Here is a 27561-nt window from a genome sequence, read left to right as displayed (position 1 = left end):
GACGCCGCGAGAAAGCCGAGCGCACCATCCACGCACGCTCGTTACCTTACAATCACAACGACGGCCGCTTCCGTTCCAAGCAGGCGGACATGCCTGAAAGGACAGGAAGACCGGGCCTTCTTCGAAAACCACGAGATTGCTCGACGGCTGAAAGGTGCGACGGCTGCGTTGTGAAACCGCCTGGTGAACTATTCGCTTTCTTCTTTCCGGCTCCTTCGGCCTCTTGCTTTTTTCTAACGTGCGGCGTGTCTTCTTCAAGGCGCTTCGTGAGGTCAGCCAACTGTGAATGAACGCCGCCGACCGAGTCATGCCCTCCAGCAACTTCCTCTAGCCGGCAAGGCCGTCGAAAAGCCACTCTTCTCATTATCACGACAGGTGACTTGACGATTACACGATATTGTGAGTCAGACTGTATGCGCTTTTGAGCGGTACAATGAGAACCGCGCTTACGTAAGCTGTGAGGATAAAACGGCGTCGACTTAGTCAAATCTGCGGTCGCTCAAAACAGAAGCAGTCGTGACGCGGCCGGCTGTCTCGCGCTTAGACGAGACATATGGTACTTTGTGAGAGATGCAGTACGCTCGGGCTAAGGTGAACCGGAAGCATTTCAGTTAGTCCACTTTCGATTATCAGTATTATGGAGCACAATTTCCTCAACATCGCACAAGGAAGGCGTTCCATGAAAAAAAAAAAAAAAAAAAAGCGTCAATTGAGTTCCGCTCTTATATCTGCTGGTGCGCCATTTTCCATAAACAGCATCTTGTTCCGTCAAATGGGCCATTAGTAAAATGTATCTACTGTAGAACTTGTTAGAGCCGCAACAACATCTTTAATGCATCTTTAAACATGATCTCTATGTCTGTTCACGACTATGGGCTTTATTCGAATGCGCGAATTGTTTTTGGGTAAATGCTAATCAAGCAATTCTTTAACAAGGTACCATGTTTTACTTATTAATACGAAGAAAATATCTTAAAAGCCCGACACAACCGGTTTAAAGTGAGGAAGGTCAATATCCGGGGTCAACCAACTCAAAGAATTCTCCGCGTTAAAAGTGAAGCAGTGTGTAGCAGTCGGCCCTTGGCCCCAACCGAACGACTTCCTTACACCACACAAAACACGGTGTTTCATATCCTGACGACGTCCCCCAGTCAAGCATGCGTGCACTACAAAACACGTTCCGTTGTTTAACAATTGGCATTCCAAAAGCTGCTACACTATTCGTATCTCGAGACGGTGCCGGAGCGGTTGTACTGATACGCCCACTAAGCAATTGCAAGCAATTGAAACTGCAGTGGTGTGCAGCTGGTCGCAATCGAAAAAGACTTTTTGTGCGCTGGCATACTGATGATCTGCGTGCCCATGCAACAGGTCACCTCGGGAGTGCTTCACTTTGAGATATCTTTCTATAGTATCCAAATGTATGTCTGCACATTTGACGAAACTAATAAACTTTGATTTGATTTGAGGTTTATCCCATTTCCAGCCATGGAAAGTTTCGGCGGCAGAATAAGGTGTTCTTTTTTTTTTTCTATGTTACGAATGGCTCCTCGAAAAGAGCGTGCTGTCATCAATGACGTCAACGTTGTCAAACATTCCTGCGTTTGCCGAAAAATTGGGCACACATATCTGCTTGCTTTCCTGATACTGACCTCGAAAGACGATATCATTACGGCCTTTCCAGCCACCAAACACCCCCTTCTACTCCCCCTCGTTCCTCTAATCCTGATTCCCTTTTCCCCCGTCCTCTCCCGTCCTTGACCTTGCTACCAGCTGGCGACACTTCACGGACCACATCTGATCGCTTTTCACTGTTGCCGCGGGTCGAGCGCATGCGCCCGCCTTACGTCGTCAGGTGCAACCCGAGCTGCAGTTACGTTGTCGCCTTGGATCTACCTATCGACAAGCCAAGTATTTTGATCTTCAGTCGTCCAGTGTGTCTTCAACGGCTGGCGCAAGGGGGCGAATTGCAGGGCTCCAAGATATAAAAGAACATCGGAACTCTGAAGACAGTGCAGTTGGCGGCACCTCACGGACCCCATCTGAATGATTTTCACTGTTGCCGCGGGTGAGGAGTTTGTGAACAATGTTTGCTTCATAAATTCAATTGACAACTGCCGCCAACTGCAATCTACGGAATGTTCGTCATGGCAAATGCACAATGTTCTCAATGTTCCGAGCGCTTCTCCGAAGCTGCTCGATTCAATAAGTGTTGTAACTGTTCTCGTCACTATCATTTGGGTCAGGAGTGTTCCGGGGTTGCTGAGAGCGCTTATGCTTCCATGTGAGCTAATCGTGAAAATTGGAAGTGTAAGCAATATCGCGTTAACCATTCTTCTCAAGCGGAATCTGACTCAGCCCTGACTCAGATATCTGCTAATAATAAGAAACTAGCCCTGCTGCAGGGTATCAAAGAGCGAGTAGACTCGATTGTGACAGTAGAAGCTAAGCGTGATGAGCTCCTCTCCTTGAAACCGGAGGTAGAGCAGCCGCAGACTGTCGTGAGTGATATTCCGTAGTATTTCGACACGTTGGCCAAGAATTACGATTCACTTCAGTCTATCTCTGAGGCGTGTGACTCTAAAGTTGATACTTTGGAAGCTCAAGTTTGTTCACTGGAGGAATGCGTAAGTAAGCAGGCCTTGACGCGGGTTCGATTCCCGGCCTCGGCGACCACTTTTCAGATGGAGGCTAAAAGCAAAAACGCCCTTGTGTGTACGAGGTTTCGGCGAACGTTAAAGGTCCCCATGTGGTCAAAATTAATCCGGAGCGCTCCACTACGGCGCGCCCCATCGCTTGCGTTGCGTCTGCGCGTTAAACCCTACAATCAAACAAATCAATCAGGCCTCGACCATCTTAAGCCTGCAAGCAGAGTTGGACGAATCGGAACAGTACAGCAGGTTCTCTAATCTGGAAATTCGAGGTCTTCCCGACATTTCTAACGAGGACTTTACTGCTGTGATCACAGACCTCGGTCGTAAACCACTCCTTTTCCCCTAACCCCTCCAGTCGCATGCCCCTCCAACTGCAATTCTTCTCCTGCACTTCATTCTCCTCCGAATCCCCTACCTGTACACTTGTTTGACCTCCTCCTTCTTCCCCGACACCACCCTCTCCGCTAATTTGTAACCTTGTCCTTTCTTCCTTTCTCCTTCCCCCCACCCGTCGTTCCCCCTCACAAAATACGCCCCAATCACACTCCCCCCCCCCCCCCCCCCCCCCCCAGTTCACATTGCCTTCCGTATGCTTCCCCAGTCCCCTTCCCCATACATTTTCCGCCATTATATTCTACCCCTCTCTCTCCTATTCCTATCACTGTTCATATCGCTTTCTCTCATCTTCCCCTCCACACTCGTCTTCCCTTCACCAATCAATTCGCCACATAATCCCAGAGTGTCAGTTGCCCCCTGGGAGCAGGCTCACCAGTAAAACTCCTGGCTGGTTCAAGGGACAGAGTATGACAGAAAAACATTTACGCGTTTAAAAATTGTCGTCTTTAAAATTTTCAGAACTTCTCACGCAAGCCTGGTCGGGTGGTATGGGAATTAGTTATACAGCGCCTATCATGGCTGCCACTCTTTCACTCTTTTAAAATTAATATATATATATATATATATATATATATATATATATATATATATATATATATATATATATATATATATATATATATATATATATATATATATATATATATATATATATATATATATATATATATATACATATATATAGTGAGCGGTGGTTCGATTGCCCCAACCACAGGAATCGTGCGAAAGAGCACACATTGCCGCTTGTAAAGCGTTGACCAATACCTCACTACCGGTATATGCTGCTTTGTGGGTGTATGTGACACTTTGCTGGGCTTCAGAGTACGCCCAGAGGATTCAGATTACCGGAACAGATTTCCCGCGGTCGGGCGGACTCCTAGTGCTTGCGCCCTGGGGAACTGATTGATTTAGTTATTTGTTGTTTGCCCCATGCTTCGGCAGCGTCTGTAGCAACGCTCGCTGCATCAGCATACGCACCCCTACGGGACGGTACTCCTCTTTGGGCGCACGTAACACTTTGGCTAGACTAGGAGCTGCAACTTCCCAGTATATATGCGAGGGAGCTTGGGCCTAATGTTTCGCAGCTTGATGTGCAGGGATTACAATGAGCACTTTTTTTTTTTTTTTTACGGGCGAAGCACCTTAGGACCTCGCTTTGTCCGTGGCTTGTCCCTTGGCGTCCGTGTAAACAGTGTTGCGCATGAGCGAGAAGCATTGTATTGGATTGGATTGGATTAAATTGAATTGTATCGGATTGGATTGGATTGAATTGTATATACTGTATACACGCGTTGTCACTCATTTACATGCGCGAGTGGGCAATGCCACCGGTGATTTATGGTAAGAACGATCTCCAGTGCTTCGCCCACTCTTCATGATTCACTTTGTGGAGATGCGTGAATTTTTTTCCAGTGGCTACTGGTTGACGACGCTGCACTTCAAAGCATGCCGTTAAGATTACGTCCCATGTTTTAAATGAACATCAGGTAGCCTTAAAATTGAGTCCAACAACGTACCGAACAGCGCCATACACATTGTACGGGCACCGGTTGGTAGCGTTGACCTCAGCACGTGACGTTAGGCTTAAAGTCGGGCCGTCGCATACCCGTGTCGCCACTTCCCTCTGCTGTGCATCAACCTTGGCGCAAGCGACGTCATACTCAGAACGTTGAGCTCCGGATACCGGTTGACAACGTTAAAGGGTTAACCACATGCAACGACGACGACGAGCGGCGCGAAAAACGTAACTCAATGGGTACAGCAAACAGGTAGTGTTGGCGACAGCGACAAGCGAAAAAAATTATACACAGACCAACTGGGGCGGCGACAGCGGCAGGCGACGGGCCACGCCGTCGCTGGCTTTTGGCCGTCCAGAAGCAGCCCACAAGCGAGCGGAAGCCACGAGCGACGACGACGGAGGGCGTTGCAGTGTATTAATTTATTTCTCTTGTCGCTGTCGCCAGCTCTATATGTTTGTTGTACTTATTGAGTTGCGTTCTTCCTGCCGCTTGTCGCAGTCGCTGCATGTTGTTACCCCTTTAACCTCAAAACACAACGTTAGGCCTAACGTCGGTCCATAGCATATCCGCGTGCCGCCCTTCGTTTCAACACTAGAAGTTTGCCTCACTGTACTTCAAACTTTGCGCATCAGCCTTTGCGCACACGACTTGTAAACAGGAAATTACGGGAGGCTTCACCGAGTGAATGATTTCGTGCATTCCCGAAATCCAGGCCTTTTGCACTAAAACGAATCCCCTTGAATTTTGAGAACCTTAGCATAAGCCATCAAAGTTGTGCGCTGACAAGCGCTTTCCATCTCAGACATTACCTTAGCGCCAATACTGCAACTGACGTCAGCAATGGTCTTCTTTTAATCCTCCTCTATAACTCCGTGGGGTGGATGATTGCGTTCGCAGTCGTGGAGATGCCGAATGGCAGTCCGCCACTCGGACATTGATGCACGGCCAGTAAATGAGTATTTCCTAGAGGCCATATTCTCTTTTATTGAAGTGCAAAAGACACGCCAATGTGTTCCAGACTGGTTATCACAAGTGGAGAAGTTAACAAAAATGAAAATATTTTAGCAGTCAGCACTGTATCCTAGAGTGGAACAGTGATTTTATGTCTTAGTGTAATGGGTTTGTTTGTTTCGTTGTTATGTATTATGTTTGTAACAGCGGTGTTTGTCTGGAAATAGAGAAAAAAAAAGCAGTCGTGGCCGAGTGGTTAAGGCGATGGACTCGAAATCCATTGGGGTCTCCCCGCACAGGTTCGAATCCTGTCGGCTGCGCTTCATTTTTTTTTTCGTTGATAAGACACTCAAACTCACCAACCGTATTAAATAATTTGCTGTGTGTACGGATTTATTTATTTATTTATTTATTTATTTATTTATTTATTTATTTATTTATTTATTTATTTATTTATTTCAACAATTCACGAGTGCAGTTGCCATTTATGCGTTATCCTAAACCCTTCTACATCATTTACGTATCTTTTCTGCATGATTAACAAACAGCACATTTTAATTAAATCCAATTGATTGACGTAACTAAGGTTGAATAAAAAATTGTTTATTAGGCTGCGAATATGCCGCACCAAAACCGTAGATACCTTTTCCCCACTATTTCTGCCTTTCGTCTTCAGGTTTGAGTAACAGCGCGCTGCCATGTGGCATTAATACGAACATGTAACCACGTTTGTAATTGTGACTGAGAACGCTACAGTTATAGCGCAGAGGTAATAAAAAGAATTCGGCCACCTTCGAAATTGAGATGCGAAGACGGAGGAAACAGCCGAGCTCCTGGTCTTTTTTAGCTATAACTTGGCTTTTCTTATGTCTACCGATCGGACACTGATGCCGCCGAGCGCACGCTGTCTCTCTCAACGGTCGTGATTGAGAGAGACGGCGGTCGTGCCCTCAACTAGGAGAACGCCTGCACGTCAGAGCTTACGTAATCACTAGGGGCAGCCAGTCCCCGACGCGCTCCTGCCCACCCGGCCGTCTGTCCACTTCAACTCCGACCAGCCGTGGTGGCTGGCCTTTCTTTAAAGACTTCATTTAATTAGTGGCTTTTCCGTCGCAGTGGCTCAGTGGCTAAGGCGTTGCGCTGCTGAGCACAAGGTCGCGGGTTCACTTCCCGGCCGCGGCGGCCGCTTTTCTGATGGAGGCTAAAAGCGAAAACTCCCCTGTGTTTGAGATTTCGGCGCACGTCAAAGATCCCCAGGTGGTCAAAATTAATCCGGAGTTTTCCACAACGGCGCGCCGCATAACCCTGTAGTTTCGGCGCGTTAAACCCCATAATCAATCAATCGATTCCGACCACGAGAAGTATTTTTTTCCTGAGACGCGCATTCCCCACACCTATGGTCCCTAGCAAATCTTTCTAGGGACCATACCACACCTGCTCGTCAGCTCATTTCCTCCGCACCTATTCCCCTCACTATATTTGGCCCAGCGTTTTCCTCCTCTACACTATTCTGAGCACCGAGTTTTGAGCGGCACCTGCAGGCACGGCTGGAACCCGAGCAGCCCCGCTGTTGAAACCTGCGTGTGGGTGGACTAAGGTAGATCTAAGCTGGGACATCTGGCGTAGGAAAAGTTAGGCAAAGCAATGCGAACGATGTTAAGAAGGATGAAAGAGTGTGAGGTGGGAAATATGATAACGAGTAACTGCGTGGGGAGGGTGAGGGTGAAGTGCAAAATGGCTCGATTCCGATTATACTGATGACTACATGTACGAGTAAAAAGAAAGTGTGGAGGGTTGCAGTCCTGCATTTTACACGGCAATGTACTCTCGAAGCAGAGGGGTGTTTCAGAACCATACCTCTGCATCCTCAAGTGCGCAAGGCGCCAGCACTGTCACAGCCATATTATTTTGCTTAATAAGTACAAATCTGTCTCATAGGCTTTGTCTGTAAGCGCTTACAGTAGAATCATTGAACTTCAGTCACGCCGGACATCCGAGTAGTGCTTTAATTACTGCGCCTATAATTTAATTGGTCAACACAGGGTGCCTGTGTTATTATTCATTTATTTTCGAGTTCATTACACCATAAATGTTTTCTTATACCTCCACCGGAATCGCCTACAAAGTAGCAGCCTTTGAAGCTCCCTTTCACCCATAGACAGAATGCTGCGGACGACAATGGTTGAGATTATTTTCCGCAGCCATACGCACCGTTACGTTTGCGCACCGCTACCATGGCGGCGAGGCTGACGAAAATTGCGGCGGCGCATTTTGAAGTGCGCTGCTGTCTGGGACTATATTGCACTTGTCGAATCTATTTGGACTTTCAGAAACTGTTACCGCAACAGAGATGCAGCGTTTTTTTTTTCCGAAAAAATAGAAAGAAGAAGAAGAAGAAGAAGAGGAGGAGGAGGAGGAGGAGAAGTGATGCACGCGCATTTCTTAGGGCAATGTTGCAGTACAACAGGTAAAAGCAACTCGAAGTAGAAATTTTCGACGGGCTGCAGGTAGTTCTGTGCATCACCGAGCTCCCAGGACATGTGCTGCAGTAGGCTTCATAAAGTTTCCCGCTTTCTTACTTCCTTCTTCTGCCGCGCCTTTATTATTCTGTCGGTCAAAGCTCCGGCAAGTCTTTCTGTAACGGCGGCTTCGATACCGACAAGGCGTGGAAGGACGGAGAGTCGCTATGGGGCCGACAGCGTGCCGTCTAGTTGCGAGCGATTTGGGCAGACGTCGTTTTCCTCGCATGCACGCTGCCCGGATGTGCGGCGGTTCTCAGCGTGAGACGCGTGCGTCTCGGTTGCCGGCGCTGAGCTGGGCGAAACGACCTTCCCAGGGTGCACGGCCGAAGACCGCAGAGGCGAACCGAGTACGGCACGACCGTCGCACACACGTCCGGGCGAGGCGTCGTCCGACGAGTGGCATCTTAACGAGTGCCAGGGGGAAACGCACCGGGGCTTCGGTCGGAACAAAGGCTTCCTCATTGTCCCCGCAGGACGGCCCGATGCAACGCGCCTGCCGCCGCTTGACTCCGGCGCCTCTGGCGAGTGCATGTGCCCGGCTTTGTTTCTCGGCTTTGCGCAAACTCGCTCGGCCCCCTTTCTTCTCGCCATCGTGTGGGCGTCGTGCCTGTTGCCGGAAGTTTCGGGGTGATACTGTCTGCCGCCTCGGATCCGGGGGAGGCGCTTCGTCTCTCATTTTGGCCCCTAATCGCGTGTCTGCGTCCACGTAACGGTCTCCTTCCTGAGCGATCAACGGACGCGACGGAAAGGGAAAACACGGCGTGCTTTATGGCCGCCGGAGATGACGTCGTTCGGCCGCATAATTATAGGCTGATCGATTGTTTCCTTACTGAGCCGCTCCGTGTTCCCAACTGTGGTGTCAGCCTGCGCGGGGCGCTCACGCGCGCCGCTTCGCCACGCCACCCGTGATGCCGATAAACGTCTTTTTTTCTACTCCGTCTCCTCTAACCGGTACGGGTTGCAACAATGACGACAACAAAAAAGTGCGCACAGCGATGCTTGTCAGTGTGAGGCGAGAAAATTACCCAATCTTCCGCTGTCGCGGACAACGAGGTATGCCGCCGAAAATAAACCAGGAAGGTCCCACTTGCCCTTTTCCGTGTCAGGCGCCTGTATACGTTCGCAAATACCAGCTGTCGCGCGGCGAACAACCCGTCGCGGCACCGTCTTATAACCGCGTGATTGTAGGTGCCGTTGCTTCGGATGGGCGAGCTCGAGAATGTACCCGTTACAGGATACAAAGGACCTATTTTTGATGCACCAGTAATCAGTCCCCTCCTAATTAATCGGCGCCAAAATACAGCCAGGCATTTTCTTGTTGGCCCCGCATTTGGTGGAGTAGGTGCGCGAGGTCTCGTTTCGAAACTGCGGCGGGGACGCGAAACAGAAGCACCAATCGAGTGGTCTAAATTTAACCCGAAGTCCTCCATTACGTCGCGCCTCATAGCCCACAAAACAGGAAAAGAAATGCAGGTTGGGTGTTTCTACTGGGCGCGTATTTAACCGGGGCTTTTTCTTTTTTGTTTTTGCAGTGGACGCCTGATTTTACAGTCAAAGTGTCATGTAAGCTGCGCAACGGCACGCGTAATGGTAGTAGGCGCACCAGTAGTGGTGTAACGGAAGAATAGTTGTCGGAAAGTGCGTCTTTAACTTTTCGCTGGTACGTCCTCTTTCGGCGTGATATTAAATCGGGGTCAAATACGGCCTTGTACCTGTCGTCAAAATCTGAGCAGAGGTAGTTTTACAACTGTACACAGCACTTTCTAATGACCCAGTGCGAGTAAGAGACATCCAATAAAATTGGCGGATCCAACGTATACATGGGAATCGACACAAAGCGAAGCATGGCAAGTACGCCGGGCATTATGAGAGTAACGAGAAACGTTCCATGTCTCAATCCCCCCGGTGAACACGCGGTCAATCGCACCTCTACTTCTTGACGTGGGCATGGAAGAGTGGAAAGAGTGACCGCTACGACGCCGAACGCCGCAGACATCTTCACATGGAGGTCGGTAACCACCGGTTTGCCAGTTTTCGAAAGTCGATGTTGAAGTCTCCTGTGATAACCACCGGTGTCGTCTTGTTGCGGTAGTCGAAACCAGGAATCACAGCCCGTGGTGCGTACTGAACCAGGTGCAGGTCGAGGAAGTCTTTAATTTGCGTTTGCACTGCTGCCGGACTGGTGTAAAAGGTGTCCGAAGCGATGTTCACACCCTCACACTTGACCGTACAATCCGGCCTCGAAATACAGCAGCGAGATGACAGTTACTATATATATATGCTGAGTTGAGTTGTCTCACCCTGCATTTCGCTGTGTGCGTGCTACATTGGCTTCTATTTCGGCGGGAAGCGAAGGGTTTCATGCATCGTACACTCCAAAACAGTCCTGTTGTTCAACTTCCCCACAAAACACTTTAATTACCAATGCATGCAGCCAAAAATGAAATTTCGACGAATGACGATGTCGAGCAAACGAATTTACTCCAAAGTACCGTCTGCGCTGCGGCATCGGGCAGTTGCAACCATGACCTTCTGCATTGCGCAGTTCCACCGCGCAGATCGCATTTTTAAATTGCATTGTATACTCTTTGTTGTCATTCGCCGGACTCGCTCTGCTGGCCGCATGGGTGTGGTCGATCGGGTGCATTGTGGTGAAGCCGAACCACGCGATCACCTTGGAAAGTACATGCCTCAATTCAAACGTCTATTTCTTTACCTTAAAAGACCAAACGAAATAAATCATTGTTTCAGGTAACGTTCACCTTAACCGTGTTCGCTGCCACCACAAAGTGTTAACTAAAACTTTATGAGTTGTTTTAGTTTGTCGATTCATCAAAATGAAGCTTCATTATTTTGAACGAATAGAAAATGAATAGCCCATATTCAATATGGCATTCTCGCAGTACCTATACCTTCGTGCCTCGTTAACGTGCACAAGAATTGAACTCGAAATGGCCGCGTTGATGATTAGACTTTCTCGTGACTGTTCTCGTTGCATGGATACGCATCAATCTTCTTCGGGCAAAACGCACGAATGACTGAGTGAACAGGAGCTCTAGCTTTTTTGTTCGCGTTGTTGTTTTCTTTACTTCAGTTTGTAATGCAACTGCGAGGAATGATGACGAAGTGCACGCATGCGAAGTGTGCCAAGCAGACTGCAGTCCTATGACGATCGAAGTGCGGCTGTGAACCCGCTTTCACTTCTCTCCCTCCGCCCTCGATAATGGACTGGTCCAATAAAACATTTATCACCGTCATGATTTACCTACGGAGTGATCACAGTATTTAGTGTAAATAAAAGTGTATGCGCAAAATAGATTTTTTGAGGGGGAGAGGCGTTTGGAATACAAAAGAGAGAAACTACAAAAAAAAAATCAAATGGATGCACCGACAGCTGCGGGCGCTGCTTTTTCAGGCGAAACGTGACGCGAATGAATCCGTGCCGTGGAGTCGTACTTGAATTTGAAGGAGCACACGAGACAGGTCTATACATGCGGCTAAGTGCACTGCGAATGGAGTGGATACCAAAAGTCAACTGGGCGTGCGTTTTTGCGCCGAGAGCACTCTTCTAAATCTTTTCAAGAGCGCGATAGCGTTTCTCACTGGACGTTTTACTGCTTCTTACGACGACATTCGCTGAGAAGGCTTTCCCAAAGTTAGACAACTTGATTATATGGCACCGGTTTTCTAACAAACAACACGACGGCATTAAAAAATTGGTTGCTCGACGTCGCGCGTGAGCATCGCGCCTGCCTCCTGCCTCGAAAATATAAATATTGATTCCTCTATAGATAAATGAGCTTCGCCGATGCGTCAGTGTATTTCCATACATTAGCCGCGTTTGTTTTTAGAGCTTATCTGCAGGTGACACAATTTCTTAATGTACCAGTTGCAATGTGACGGGCAAACGAGTGTCGTTGTGTATATTGATTTTATTAATACGGACTAGCCCAAACATAGACAGCTCTTGTGCGGGGGTAACATTTACAGCATGTTCTCGTCAATTTGGAAACTCGCTGTTCTTTAAAAGCGCCCAGCCAATAGACAGCCAGATAGAATCCCCCATGCTTCTGGCTCGTTATCACGCACGGTATTGACATTCTTCGCCGCTTTCGAGAAATGCTTTGAGAAAACATTTTAGATGCATGAAGAAAATAAAATATGTATTCAGAGAACGAGTTAACGCAGATGTGGCGTTTTACACTGCGACAGCCCCAAATTATTTTGCTCGCTCTTGATCTTTCCGTTTCTTGTTACAAGACGGTGCCCGACAGCGAGGGAGGGAGGAAATGTGGATTTATAACCGCGCAAAAACTCGGCCTTTTGGTGAAACAAAGTGTCCCTTCGACCTCCTTAGCTACAAAATGGCACTTTGTGGGCAAAGTGGGTGGAACGGGAAAAAGGGGCCAGATTTTGCTCAATGTTTGCATATGCAACCCTAGTGCGCAGGCAGGACAACAAAGTTTACCGTTTCTTCTCATCACTCAGTTTGCCGTATCAGAACGTAGCCAAGTATATCAAAATTATGACCGGAGCGAAACTGCAAATAATTAGGCGTGACCGCATGTACGATACGAGTGCAGACTGGCATGCCGTGTGTATGTGTATACACGCATACATACCTACGCATGTATGCACACACACACACACACACACACACACACACACACACACACACACACACACACACACACACACACACACACACACACACACACACACACACACACACACACACACACACACACACGCACACATGCCCGCACACGCACATGCACACACGCGTATACACGCACGGACACACGACCCCGTTGCCTTCCGTATACGGACAGTGCCTGGTTTTCCCGTAGCAGCTGCCTCTCCATCATGACTGCACAAAAGCTATTACGTATTTTGGCGCTTGGCATTTTGTATTAAAAAAAAAAACGCGCCGTTTATACGGGGCAGTTGACAGCCTGCGTGGGAGACAGGAACTGAAGAGAGCATCCACAAAGTTTGTGCAACCTGTGCTGGGAACATGGGTTGCGAAGTGTGCCATGTCACGCGCGGTCTTTGACGCAGTGTACGACACAGGCATGTTGGTGGCCGTAAACACCAAAGTACCTGCGTTATTTAAACAAACACGATGTGCTCTGCACTCTAGCTTGTGCGATATTTCATTAGTGAACAGGCCGTACACTCCGAACGTGTGCGCGAGATGAGTGAGCGTTGGTGGCTTACCTGCGAGCACGGCGGGCACCAGGCAGAGCAGCGCCAGCAGGAGCGTCCACCAGCGCCGCCGACATTTCCTCGCCATGCTGGCGGACCCTGGAAGAAAACCGCGCGCCCCCGTGGGTTATGCAATCGGCCAGCATGGCAGCCGCCGCCGCCGCAGCCGCAGCGCTGAAGGAAACCGCTCGTCCGCGAAAGCCACACGAAACGCGGAAAGTGCGACCCAACCAGCGAGAAACAGGAAAATGCGGCAAAATAAATAGTGATGACCTTGCCGGCGCACTTTCTTTGTGGTCATCTGCCGCTAGCTGCTGGGTGCGTGGGCATTTTCAAGCGAATAATTTCCACCTTTGCAATCCTTCCCTTCCCCTCACCCCTCGCTTGAAATGACCGCGTCAAGAGGGGAGTTATAAATGGAGCTCACGCAACACTCAGATTTCAAGCAAAACTCCCAAATTGTGAAGAGGCTAATTCTGTGATGCCAAATCTGGGAACGTGGGAACAAATGGATTATTCGAACTACTGAGATTAGATAGTAAGGACAGCCACCTTCCAGCCGCCGTAAAAAACAGTCACGGTTAATTCATGTTACGAAGATTTACTCACAACACGGAATGTGATGATTTCTGCGTCCACAAACATGCCGCTCACACACTTAATCTTGTGGCCCTCGTATCGGTGAATAGAAGGCGAATAGAATTGTGTTTCCGCTCCTCATTCCCCATGGATGAAAACACACCACTATCCCCCTAGAGGATCCCATACGAGAGACAGCGGCTTGTACGAGCTACTAGCCCCTCTTTTTTACGTGCTTCTTTGCGCTGTTACGATTTAGCACGCCGCTACTCTGTACGCGCCTACTATAAGTTTGGTGTAGTGCGGGGAAGCTTCGTGTGCTGCATCAAAGCCTGCCTTCCTAACTCAAGTTTCGAAAAGCCGGAGTGCGTCCGCCGCACGGGCCCACGTGAATCACGCACGCGGCAATTGCAAAACAAACTGTTCTACCATAGATCGCGTTGAGACTTGAATTTGCGAGCGGATGCTGCCTGCGGAGATATCTCCTTTCCCCCACCTCGCAAACTCAACGTGCGCCGGCCATCACGAGACCGGGAAAGAGGGTTCTTGTGTGTCTGCACTTTGTTCGGGCCGTCTGCAGCGGCGGTGGAGCCGTTGACGCTTCTGTGTATAAATTCAGCGCTTTCAGTGACCGATTTGAGATCGCTTCGGGCCTCTGCGTAAGGGCGAGTGGCTCTGTCCGAGACTTGCGGCAAGCTCGCCCGTAAGTGCGCTGTTCCTGTATCGTCGCTTTGTTATCTCGTCATGCAGCAAATGGGTGAAATTTTGCTCTCGGCCCTTTGTCGTCAACACCAAGGCAGCTCGCCTGCTCGCCGCTTGTCCACCACGCTACCACTACATGACGGAGGTGACGGAGCTCCGTACTGGGACGCTTTCGCCAATGTAACAATGCTTTTTTCTCGAGGGGAGGATCGTGCTTTCTACACTCGTCCCTCTTTTCCCACCACTTCTTATGAGCATACACAGAGTTAATTTTTTGGAGTTCGTTTGTGGAGTGAAAGAATTGGGAGGTATTAGTTGTCCCAGTTCGTGCGCAGAGTTTTAAATAAAGGGGCCATGAAGACAACATACAAATTCGGTTCAATAAAAGGCTCTTTTGTCCCGATAACAGAAATACCAATTTTATCGCCAAATTCAAACAAATAATCAAGATAATAAAAAAATATTCTACAGTGGCGACTCCCTAGCCACTTTCCGTAATTTTTTATGACGTCACAGAATCTTGTTTGTGTGATTGGCAGACGCCGACCTAAACTACCGTCAGAAAACATGACTCGGAGATTGTATTGCGGCCTTAGTTGTGTTTGGTCGGGCCACTTTAATGCTAACGCGTAATTAACACACTGATGAAAATCTTTTTAGCGCTGGTCCATAATACGTTACTCTTGTCTATATCACGTCACTACGGGGCGAAATTTCAAAGTTCTTCAGTATTCCTCGCGTTTGTTTTTTTGTTAAAAAACGTCTCTCACCTCTGGGGTGTAGCTGAGTGATCTACCACAGTCGAGTTCTTCCAGATTGAACAAAGTTGTAATTTCATGAAAGTGTACACGCACGTAAGAAATCTAGATTGCTACAACAAGCCTCTCGCTTTTCAAAGAATCCGACGTAGCACTGTGACCTTAAAAATGTTGAACATAATCAACGTCTAAGAACTTCGGGCAAAAGGAGTTAAAGTGTTAGAATCGGCATTACAAACACTAACAACCTTGCTCATAGCAGAAACCAGAAAAAATTAACTGCAGAGAATTTCTTATATTTTTTGCAATCATTACAGAAGCGAAACCTAGACATCACAGCAGTTGAATTCCTGAGAAACAAATTTGTGGCCTTATAACTACGGAAACGATACAACGCAAGTGTCTTGAAACTCTTATTTTGTTATTGACATGCAGTAAAAATCTTATGTTTCAAAAATGAGCACAAACGAGTGGAGTGTTTCTCGTCTTCTGTGTCTGCTCTCACAAACTTATTCTTGACAACATTCCAGAACGTGAAGGATCAGAGCGCTGCATAATACAGCCGCAGAAGCCCGCAGCGTATCGACAGGGGAACCGTACTTGTCTGGGCTCCATCGGTATTCGAGCTCCATCGGGATCCACGGAAACTATAATTATATCTAGCGCACGACGCGGCGCCCGATTCAGTTCTCAACCCCTCTGGCTTGCCATCACCTGCTGGCATCGACACGGCGCCGCAGCGGGATTCATTGCCACAGGCATACGACCCACAAAGAACACAAAGCAGCTTGTGTACACAGCGCACTATCGACATCATTTGCCCCCCGCACTTACCCGCCCTGGTCAAATCTTGATTCACAGGCTTAGTCTGGCTTCGCTGTAAAGCCAGACATGGATCCCGGAAAAATGTAGTCCATACGTTTGGTTTAGCGCGAGTATCCGAACGCAGGGGACCAAGTCCAGGCCTCGATTACGACCGACTGAAATTGGGACTTCACGAAGACACCTCAATACGACACTTGTGTGCGAACACTCGCCTGCACTGCAGACAGCCCACCAGACCGACAGCAAAGCATCTTTTGTGGGAATTCGAGGCACGCGAAGAAGCGAGAAAACAGCTTGGGAACGAAGAGACTTCAAGCTACGGGGAGGGGATGCGGGCGCGGTTTCAACGACTGTCGCGTGGCTTATGATTTCCTCTCGGCTTTTGCCACGGAGTCAGGGATCCTTAAGCGGCTGAGGGCCTCTTGGAGATAACCGTTTGGCCCCTTTTCTACCCTTACCTTTTTTCCTGTAACAAAGCAAATCCATATCCTTGCAACAACACACGTTCATTCATCATCATTTGTGACGTAGCAAATGGGGAAGAAGAGGAGTGGGAGGGGCTAGGCTTCTGGGTACGTAAGGACGCCACTTGTTCGTCAAACAAAAATACTTCGTTTTGTTATCCGTTCATGAGCCTGCCGAAATTCTTGCTTCTGCTTATTGCAAGCGCGTCAGCGGCATTTGACGTGATTTTTTTTCGTAATATATTTAATTAAAAATTTCAAATTAAAAAGAAAGGTATCGAGCCCATCCATTTGCTTGAATACATCCAAAGCATCTTGCAGTAGCGCTGCGGTTATGGTATTCCTGGTGACAGCGCTGAGAGAGGAAGAAATGACACACTGCAAGCGGAGCACTCGAGTCCTAAAGTGCACTTTATGATTCGAGTGCTTCAAAAACGCTCTCCCGAGGCAGCTACGCGCTTAAGAAATACAAGACAAATGAGGAGAGGCGCAGACATGGAACTTCTCCCATGCTAAAATCGAGCACTCAACAGGCCAGCGCATCTAATTTTCAAGAGGTTGGATATATAAGAGAGATAGCGACGGCTTCTGAGACCCACAGAATTCCTTTCGTCATGTCATACACAGCCGTTGTTGTTGCCCCTGTTCTTCGTTCTTGGTCTCGTGTTTTTCTTCCTTGATTTAGATTTATTGTACACTTCCTGGATTTATAATCATTCTCATCGTACAACCAAATAACTGTAACCGATCACATCTGCTGTCCTAGATACTGCTAAATCATGTGTGATGTTCTGCATAACGTGTACATGTGTGTGTAAACACAGTTATTATTACAACAACAAAAAAATTCCGATGGACGGCCTTGCAGTCGGGGCCGAGTGGTTAAGGCGATGGACTCGAAATCCATTGGGGTTTCCACGCGCAGGTTCGAACCCTGCCGACTGCGATTTTTTTCTTCTCTCCTGCGATTCAGAAACTGGTGTCAATGGGTTGCCGTGTGAGCTGACTTTTTGCTTGTTTCGACAATCTAAGCGTGCAGTCTGTCAAAGCTGTCGCACTTTCCTCAATGTTATTAAGGCGAGCGCCTTATATGTCTCATCAAACGCGAAAAGTGGATTAAGATGAATTAAAGTGGATTAAGGGTTGGTAGTCATGAATAGTAAGGTGGGATTAAGACGGATCATTACGGCGGATATGTGGGTAGGCAATGAGGAGGATTACGCTTTATTACGGTCAGGAATCAGTAGAAAAGGTAAAAAAGGTGGAGTAAGATGAATTATGGTGAATTAAAGTGGATAATGTGGATTACGATGGATCACGATGTATTAACGACGGTGAAATAGTGCTGCCGCTGTGTCCGGGTCGACGTGCGAGGCGCAATAGTACGCCAGGTTTTCGCCTTCAAAGCCCGCAAGCTGACTTACGTGTCTCGGGAATTTTCTATTGTTGCTATTCAAGCATTATTATAAACTTTTCTACCTCATGTACGAACATTTTTGTTTGATTTACATAAAAAGCGTTTTAATGTAACTGAGATTCAACGAAGCATGGTAGGTGTCAGCCTGTGAAGTTTTGATCGACACTGATGAAGTTAAAAAGGAATGACGCATCAAAAAAAAAAAAAAAAAAAATGGCGCAGCTTGCACTAGTGGTGCAAGGCTGGAGAAACAGCAGAGCCGGCGGCCCTCTCCCTTCGCCGGAGACCCGGCTGTTGCGCCTCGAGTGAATTTCTGAACTTGCCGCTGTCAGTTCTCCATCACTGTTAGACTGGTTTTGTCCGCAGGCATTGACATCTCTCCCAAAGTGGACCGCGTTAGCACGCGCTAGAGCGCGCGGCAAACGTCTTCTCGAGCTCGGGGTATGTAGCGCGAACTCGGCGTGTGTGCTCCCCACTTCAGGCGCAAACGCTCATGTACTGGCGCGGAGAAGAGCACGCGAGAGATCACGCCACGAACGCTGGACAGAGCTTTCTCGAAGGTCGAGCTGGCCGACGCCGGCGCTCCTCACGAGGCGCACGCTCACGTGCGCTCGCTTGTTTTTCTTGGTATTTTTTTTCTGGTAACGCTCGACGGCGGAACTAGCAGAGCTCTTAAACAGACCCGCTGTTAAATCGTAGTCCTGCCTTTCCCTCTACTTCCGCCTTTCGTATTCAAATATGAGTATCAGCCAATCGCCATATCTCGTCAATACGTATAGTTGCAGTCGCAGTTGTAATTCCAACTGTGATTTGTTTGCACAAAACAGGTCTGTACACGGTAGCAGGCTACAGACAGAGCAGAGCGGTAACAAAGCACTCCGTAAGAGGCCCTGAAGCAAGCCTGTCATCTAGCCTAGAAAAAATAAGGACGAAAAAGAAGTTTTGGCTCTAATCCTCGCTGCGAAGGTCTCTGGACAGCGAAGTGAAAGAACCTCCGAATCCACTATATGCCGAATTATTTAGCGACAACAAGTTCATGCAGTTTAACAAAACTTTAATCGTTCTGCCGTTTTAGTTCCCTTCGCTGCTCGTCGTATTGACATTGCTTGCCAGGAGTCCTCGCCATCCGTTGCTTTCCTATAAAGCAAAATATATATATATATATATATATATATATATATATATATATATATATAGAGAGAGAGAGAGAGAGAGAGAGAGAGAGAGAGGAGAGAGAGCAATATAGAGATATTACAGCAACTCATGCAACCATACGGGTGTGGGACGTGCTTTTTGCTTATTCTTTATTGAAACAAGCGCTATGGCGTACGCTGTTCACCTCATTCGAAACACGCGCGGCGAGGGCGGAAATTGTTCTTACTTTTTCTGGCGCTCTTTTTTGATGCAAAATTGCTAAAGAACCCCGCAACACTTTTTTTTTTTTTCCTTTTTTTCTGAATCATAAGTGCTTTCAGAACGTAGCCTACAAAAAAATCCAGTACTTAGAATAGGGGTTCACAAAGTACCTCAGCCAAAAACTACTTCCCTATGCCCATCAGATAACTTAGAAAACTGCTAAAAAATGTTTTCTCTGTTTCTCGAGTCTTGGAGTTCTTTGAGTGCTCGAGTTACGTCATTGCAGCAATGTAGCGGCGATTGGACACTTTCTTTCTGTTGCAGCAATAAACACATTTTATGGCCACTTTAGAAAAAAGCCACAAAGCAAAGCAGAAACTGAGGGGGGATAGTTCTGCGCCGACGAGTAAATCACGCCGTGCCGCTCCGTGCACTTGATAACTACAGCTTCGGCAATGCTTCCAGACGCGAAGGGAAGAGTGAAAGCGTTCATCGGGAGGGTTGCAGAGTCCGTTTAAATGGCCCACTGAGCGGAAAATCCGGCGTATGGGACAGCAAAATGGCGGCTTGGAAAGTGTTCCATAGCTCGAGCTTAAACTATCCAGAGGTGGCCGTCCACGTCAATGTACCGCAAATGAAGGGAACAGAACGCAGCCAGACGAGCGACCCGCCGCGGTGGCTCTGTGGCTAAGGCGTTGCGCTGCTGAGCACGAGGTCGCGGGTTCGATTCCCGGCCGCGGCGGCCGCTTTTCTGATGGAGGCGAAAAGCAAAAACGCCCGTGTGTACGAGATTTCGGCGCACGATAAAGATCCCCAGGTGGTCAAAATTAATCCGGAGCCCTCCACTACGGCGCGCCTCATCGCCTGCGTTGCGTCGCCGCGTTAAACCCCACAATCAATCAATCAAATCAATCAGCCAGACGAGCGACCAGACAAGCAGGGAAGCTCCCCATCGTCGTCAATTCACGCACTACACGGCGGTAGGAACGGCGACCTGAAGCCATTCCAAAGCGTTGAGGTGGATTTCAAAGCAAAACATCTCACTCAAGCGACAAGATTACAAGCCGTTCGACAGCGTGAGGTGGAGGCAAGCGTTTCAGGCATTCAACAGGACATTCGTGTTTTCGCCGGGATCCGAGCTCAAGACAGCTTCGCTGTAAAACTGCGAACAATCATAACAGGGATGAGGGAGGAGTATCGGGTGAGAAAGTTTACAACGAGAAAGGGCACGAGCAGGGTGAGGATGAGATGATTTCGATGGCGCTGATGACTACGAGTAAAAAAGGAAAGGGGGAGGGAGGGTGAGTCTTGCATGTCATGCAGCAATGTATACTCTCGAAAGAAGGGGGTCGCGCCACTTTCGTGAAGCGTCAATTTCGTACATTCTTGAAGGCGAAGCCTGGCGCCAAATCTGTGGGGAAGCTTGTCTCGCGCCTACGTCGTTTCATTGTTTCCCGCTTCAAAGACCCGGTTTCCAACGAGCACACTCGACCATTTCGGACCGAAGAAAGCGACGCGCTTTCCAAGGGCCGTTTTTTTTTTTTCTCCTTTTATGGTGACAGCCATTTTTATTTGTGCCAAGAAGCCAGTTTCGAGTATAAGCAGTGACAGCCAGTGTTCATTGGCGGCAAGCGCATTATGCTTTGAAGTTTATTTCTCGCCTTTAACGCATGCGTAGCTTCCTTTCAATCAAGACGCGCCACTGGAAATTGTCCAGGGCACTTCAAGGCGTTTACAAAATATACTGGGCAGATCTGCCCATACGGCAGGAAATTTGAGATCATTATCGTTTGCGTTCAAACGTTTTGTTATTACACCGCGTTCCTTCATTAATAAACACTCGTCGCAGAACGTCAAATTGTGGTCATGCGCCTGTGCGCTGGACTATCGTTACAACTAGCGTATAAATTTGTTCATTACTGCAGAAACCGCATCGGGGTGGGCCATTTGTGAATACCACGTTTGATCCGAACCACGCCGGTCCTGAGAGCTCATGCACGCAAAAAAAAAAAAAAAGAATGGCTCCCTTAAGATAAGCGAGTTACGTGACATTCTTCATCGATAGTAAATCCATCATTTCCACTATTCCAAGCTTTTGGAACTTGTTTAGGGGTGAATTCGGAGGGCTTTTCGAAGTATATTATGTTTTTTAACCATGGAGATTTTTAGGTCTTACTGAAGTTTCTCAAGCCGTATTTATTACGGTTAAATTCTTAAAAAGCAGTCTTTCAAAAACAAAAATGTGCGATACAGAAATTATTCATTTATTATTTATTGTGCTTATGAAACATGTTTTTGTTCACGGCTATTTTTTTCTCGTAAATATTAGCCAAATTTTCAAACATTTGCGTTCTTGACAGCAGCAGGCTTCTCCCAGTTCTCGATGTTATAGGACGCTCCGTACAGGACACGCCATAAGAACATCGAGCGTCATGATAGTTCGAGGACAAGCTGAGCAGTTCACTCGCAATCCGAGCCAAAAATTATCCTCTCAAAAAGCACGCCCTATTTGCGTTATAACGCCTAAATGTCCTTTTGGAACCTTATTTGGGCCAAGAAGGAAGTGGACGTAAGAATAAAAATTCCTTGGTACCTAAGTCTGCTTACGCGCTTTCATGGCGGAAACGTTACGGCTCCCCCTAGCGATACTTATCAAAGACTTCTTCAGTGTTACATCGCGTTTGCGTCCCTTTCTTCACATTCGTTTCTCGATTGATTGATTGTAGGGTTTAACGCGCCGACGCAACGCAGGCGATGAGGCGCGCCGTAGTGGAGGGCTCCGGATTAATTTTGACCACCTGGGGATCTTTAACGTGCGCCGAAATCTCGTACACACGGGCGTTTTTGCTTTTCGCCTCCATCGGAAAAGCGGCCGCCGCGGCCGGGAATCGAACCCGCGACCTCGTCCTCAGCAGCGCAACGCCTTAGCCACTGAGTTCACATTCGTTTCTCGGTGTTTCGGCGCGAAGCAGGCAGACTTGCGGTACACTTCACGCAGCAGCTTCCTTTGACTTTCAGTTCTCCATGGTTGGCGTGCACCTGTCCTACTCACGCGCCGTCGCGTTCATCTGTCACGAGGCACACACTAGGCTGACTCTTAGTTCGCCGGTGGGGCGGCGCGGCGGTAACACCCCGTACTCCTCCTCAGCAGACCTTGGTTCAAACCTTGTACGAATTCAAATGTTTTTTGTTTACTCCTTACGGTGGCGACCATTTTCTGTACCGGTCCACTGTAGCAGCAACATCAACAACCACAACGGCGTTTTTCGCACAATGGGGCACTTGAGGCTTTCGATTTAACGCTGGGGGATGTAGTCGTTTCGACAAACCCTCCTTCACCCCGTCACTCGACCCACACCTATACTTGTTCGGCATCTTCAACGCTTGTAGAACACGGTCAATAAGTGCGTCCCGTCATTAGATCAAGTAACCGCGTAATATCCGAGCCAAATACTGCAGCTCCACGCTCATATGATCGCAGAGAAACCCGTTCAAAGGATTTTTTTTTTCTCTTTCCGGAATGCTTCAATGCCCGGGTGTTCCTATAGCTTATATGACGTCACAGAAGGAATATACACCGCCGCTATTGGCCGGCGTCCTTTCAGTTGCAGCCATAAAAGCCTTGGGCAGCTGCTTTAGAATAACGCTATACAAAAGTAAAGCAGAGAATAAAGAGGGCATGTGCTGTGGGGGGAAAATCACACAGCTCCGCTCGGTTTTGGCGATAGCTATAGCATTCGAGGTTCTTCCGGGCACAAAAGAAAGAGAGAAAACGTTACGACAGCCCCGCTGTCAGTTCCTTCAAAGGGCGCCCGCTCCAGTTGAGAGGGCGCCGCGATTGTAGAGGAGCGCTTAAACATGGAAGCTGCTTAACTTCTGCCCGAATATAACATTGCTGGATTTGAACAGGAACTTTAAATTGCAGCCATCGTGAGGTCCATACTCAATCAGAGTGAACCTTCCGACTATTTATGCTGGTATATACGGATCCTCCCTCCTCTTTCACACCGTGAAAATGTCTTGCGTTGCCGCGCTCTGAGCTTATTCCGGACTCCCACTCATCCCCTTTTCCGCTTTGTTGTAGTAAGACTGTGGACAGCAGATACCGTACTGCGATGGTTTGTGGAAAGCTAGACAACCCAAATGTTCTATCATCACGCCGGATATCCCAAAAAATCGGCGTTTCTCGGGCTAATCCGAGGAGTTTCCGAGCTAGTGTTTCTCACTTGTTTTTCTAGAAACGGAGAACCTACCAGGCTGCTACTGTCCGATTTTGACCAGCAAAACCCACAGAATCTGCCAGTGCAAAATCTTAGAACCATTTAAAGGCAGATAACGAATGTTTATGGAACCTTTTGACCGTCGAGTCTTTCGCGCAGTGTGGAAAACGATTTGCAGGTCATCAATTAATTGTCCTGATTGCGCGCGCCGATTGTTAATTCTTAGTAAATTTCACGCAATGCAACGCCACTTGCATTAATGTGGAGCGTGAGAAATCTTAGCCTAGCTATAAACATCGAGTCAACTTTTGTGCTGTGTTGTAATGTATGCCGCGCTGTATTCCCTGACATCTCTTGGACCTCCTTGCAAGCTCTGGACTGGCTTACATAGCCGGTAGGGCATCGCTGGATATTTTAGGGTTTCCCATATGCAGCTACAAAGGTCTGAACACACTTGAAACCCGCACACGTGACTACCAAAATACCGTCTACGTTATAGCCAACTCCAGTGGGTGCGTATATCCCCGAAATTCACCCCAAGCTCTCTCAAGATCGTTCGTCTATTCACTTTCATACATACCTGCTGTTTGTGTGTTTTTTTTTTCGGTCATAACGACCGTTTTTCGACATTTTAGCTGAGGACACCACAAAATACACTGAGTCTGAATAGAGTATAAGCACCAAAAGGCACGAGTAGCATCTTTTCCAAGTTAATCACCGGGAAATCGGGCGCTTACATTCCCAAAAGCAATTCAAACACACAGAAAGCAGTGCTTTTCCAAACGGTTGTCGAGACGGACCGCGACGCGCGCAGAAGCACTCATGCGTACTACGAATAACTTTGAGCATAAAAATCCAGTTGTGTCAATAGCAATGGTTTATAGTCATAAGAAACCCCAATGCGAGGAAAACAAGCATAATGTTCTTTTCTCGTGTCTTCATGAATCTGCGCCGCTTTACGCGTATATGAGCGCATCAACTGTCCGACATTTAGAGCAAACTTTCCTTATCCCAAATTGAAGTATTTCTCTCTATCTCTCTCCTTTTCCGAAACAGTCGCGAAATGGCGGTGGTGGCTGACCAGTACATGCACTCCGCGACGATGGCCTCAACAAACGCCGGTCGTACACCAAGCGGGATGCATTCGGTACGTGCCCAACGTTCGTGGGACATTTAAAAGTCTCCTTCCATCACTCTTCAAGTCCTGGACCCGCGTGCGACAGACGAACATGTGCCCGGCGTGCTCCCCCCCTCTGCCGTACGTACGCGCACGCAGCCGAGGCGTGCTCGTATATCTGGCGCGCGCACCGTTCTTTCCGGTCTTCTCGGCTTTAAATTCGACCCTTTGTTTTCCTGCGGTGAGCCATAATTCGTGCGCCGGCCCCATCCAACTTCCTCGTATCCCGCCCGTTACGCTACCGCCGTGAATAGGCCGTGCGACGCGAACACGCCGCGCCGAGAGAAGCCAGCGGTCGGGCTTTGTCCCTCCCGCCGCCAGGGCAGTTACACTCGAAAAACTCAACGCCGCTCTTTTTCCCATTCCAATGGCCGGCCTGTCTATCTCTCTCTCGCTCTCTCCCCCGTCTCTCTCTATTTTAAATACGCGCTGTTTTGGCTTCTCACCACCATCTCCCCCTCGGTATTTCTATGGCTCTGTGGTACTTTTTTTTTCAACGTCCTGCGACGACCCCCCGACGAAATGCCGTGGCCCGTATTTTTTTGCCGGATGCAAGTAGAGATTATAAAACGCAGAGGCAATAAAGAGCGTGCGCTGACACATCGCAGCCCTTTGTGCCGCTCCCCGGTGAGCCGCCGTCAAATGGAAGGAGAGTGGCGCGTTTTAATTAGCATTCGCCCCCGCTGCCCGCCGACCGAAGGTTGCCGGTGTGGCCAGCGCCTGACCCCTATAACATATAGTCGGCCGACATGGGCGCGCCGCACTCCTACAGCCCGGCCGTGTGTTGTACGGCGCTCATATTTAGGTCTGCCCATTGCCGGGGCGTACGCTGGCCGAGAAAGAAAAGATTACGTGCACTCGGGTTATTTTAGTATCAGCTACGAACGGTTGACTGCGGGTAGGAGGCAGGTATTTGCAATTAAGTCGTCAGAGCGAGAGAACGAGAGTCGAGCTTCTCAACTGTTTCTAGCTGCATTTATGGTCTCCTTTCCTCAATCTGTCAATAGGGCCGTTTCATTTTGAGAGGCTTCCGGTTTGCATATTACTCTTTTGCCGAGCTGGACGTATTCGGGTGGTGTTGAAATTATAGAGACGCTTGAACTCAACAAGTTTGCGTGAAAGAATACACAAGGACTCAGCCAATTCAAGATAATGACCCTTCTATGTCTACCCACGACCACCTTCTGTGGGACTGCCCCCACAACCCTACACAACCCCACGATTACACCATAGAGTGGCTGGCTGTTGTGGCGAGTCTCTAAGAACAACGGGTACTTCAGTAAGACGTGTTGCTTGGCGAGTTGGTACATATTACAAAATTAAGATTTAGTGCAGCGAAAGACGCGGACGGTAAAAAGGACGGGACGGGCGCTAACTCGCAACTGGGTTTTATTGAAAAGACGGCATGCATATATACAATTAAACTTCACCGTTTGATATCTCGGACTACGGATGCGCTAGAAGAATTCTGCCAATTGAAACTCCGTAGAAACACGATTGCGCCTAACTTTCCAATACAAACATGCCTGGCTACTGCAGCCACTAAAAAGTTAATTAATCAATTTTAGTTAATTAAGCCTCCAAAATCAATAATTGCCCCCTATTCATGTGTCCTCCTGGGCGCATAAAGTCACTATAGAGGTCGTCTTCGCATATATATATATATATAGGAGCACGCGCGGCTTATGCAACGCAAACCCTTACGCTTTAATCAACCCCTTTCGTGAAGCTCAGTGAGCACTTCCCTCGTGGTTCCGCGCTTTAGACACATTATTGCAGCGATAATCAAGCAGCCAACGACGAAGTTTTGCTAATGCAGAGAAAGCCGTCTACCTAGAGTTATGTGGCATCTAAGAGGAATATGTATTGTGAAGTAGCCGGGCGATTAAAAAAAAAGGTGCTGTAAGAGTCGGCGGTTCTGCAGCCAAAGAGTAGTGGTTCGTGTATCGTTGCGGAGGATACTCGTAACTATCGTTCCAATATGGCTACTCTAAAACACATTGCAAAACACCGCTTGTCGCCAGAAAATTTTCCGCAAGCATTCGAAATGTTTTTAAGCGGAATATGTTACGTGTGTCTTTATTCGCAGCCTCCAAAACGATCTTTCTTTGCGTAACCAAACACTGACATTCGCTGCACATGTCCATGCAGCACATGGTGGGGGCCCCGGAGGATCACTGAAGGGAACTACTGCTGGTGCCACCACACCGATTCGCCCCTCTTTGAAACGAGGCAAACCAACGATGCCTGGAGGCGGGTAATGTTTACGCGATCAGGCCAGTGTATGCTTCGCATCCCATTAGCCACCCTCGAAAAGAATGACGAATTCCTTCCGAATTTTTCTTTTAGGCGCCTGGTGAGAAGAAGGCCTTGTAAGCGATCATCCGATGTTTCTCATTACCCGTGCGTATAGCCTGGCGAGCTTCCGCGAATGGGATCGGCCCTAGCTGCAGCAGGGCAGGCACCGACGGGCGCAACTCCTGTCTCTGTAGACGGGCCCCGAGAAACCCCCTTCATTTTCTCTCGATTCATTTTTCTCTCGTTTCTCATTAACCGATCAAGGCCAGCGTGCTGATGGAATGGGCCTTGCGACGCCTGGCTCGATTATCATACACCAACGTGTACGAAATCAGCGCAAGAGAAAAAAAAAAACGTTGGTGGTGTGTGTTTGGGGGGGGGGGGGGGGGGGGGAAGGGGGAGGAGGGGGAGGGGGGCAGCTAGTTGTTGGAGGTAAACACCTGGTCATTTATTGTCACGGCGTAATATCGAGCTTCCCCTGAAGTTATTTTTCTTTGTTTTCTTTTTCCAGCCT

General features: G+C 48.3%; 1 protein-coding gene and 2 non-coding genes across 3 annotated transcripts in view; 2 read left to right on the top strand and 1 right to left on the bottom strand.

Annotated features, from left to right (window-relative positions):
- The window catches only part of Cad99c (cadherin 99C), a 206807-nt gene that overhangs the window by 62957 nt on the left and 116289 nt on the right, over positions 1 to 27561 (bottom strand). The window contains exon 3 of the mRNA XM_077685562.1: positions 13264 to 13350. Within this exon, the coding sequence (XP_077541688.1) occupies positions 13264 to 13350 (87 nt within the window). The remainder of the gene's footprint in view (positions 1 to 13263; positions 13351 to 27561) is intronic.
- On the top strand, positions 5760 to 5841 carry Trnas-cga (transfer RNA serine (anticodon CGA)). Its single transcript has one exon. It is a non-coding gene; the product is annotated as a tRNA-Ser (tRNA).
- Trnas-cga (transfer RNA serine (anticodon CGA)) lies at positions 17444 to 17525 on the top strand. The gene has a single exon. It is a non-coding gene; the product is annotated as a tRNA-Ser (tRNA).

Source organism: Haemaphysalis longicornis, unplaced genomic scaffold (assembly GCF_048455015.1).
Source record: "Haemaphysalis longicornis isolate Haplotype H1 unplaced genomic scaffold, Haemaphysalis longicornis Haplotype H1 scaffold_1, whole genome shotgun sequence".
Taxonomy (NCBI): domain Eukaryota; kingdom Metazoa; phylum Arthropoda; class Arachnida; order Ixodida; family Ixodidae; genus Haemaphysalis; species Haemaphysalis longicornis.
Note: the sequence above shows the minus strand (reverse complement) of the source record. Positions and strands in the feature narration are given on the sequence as shown.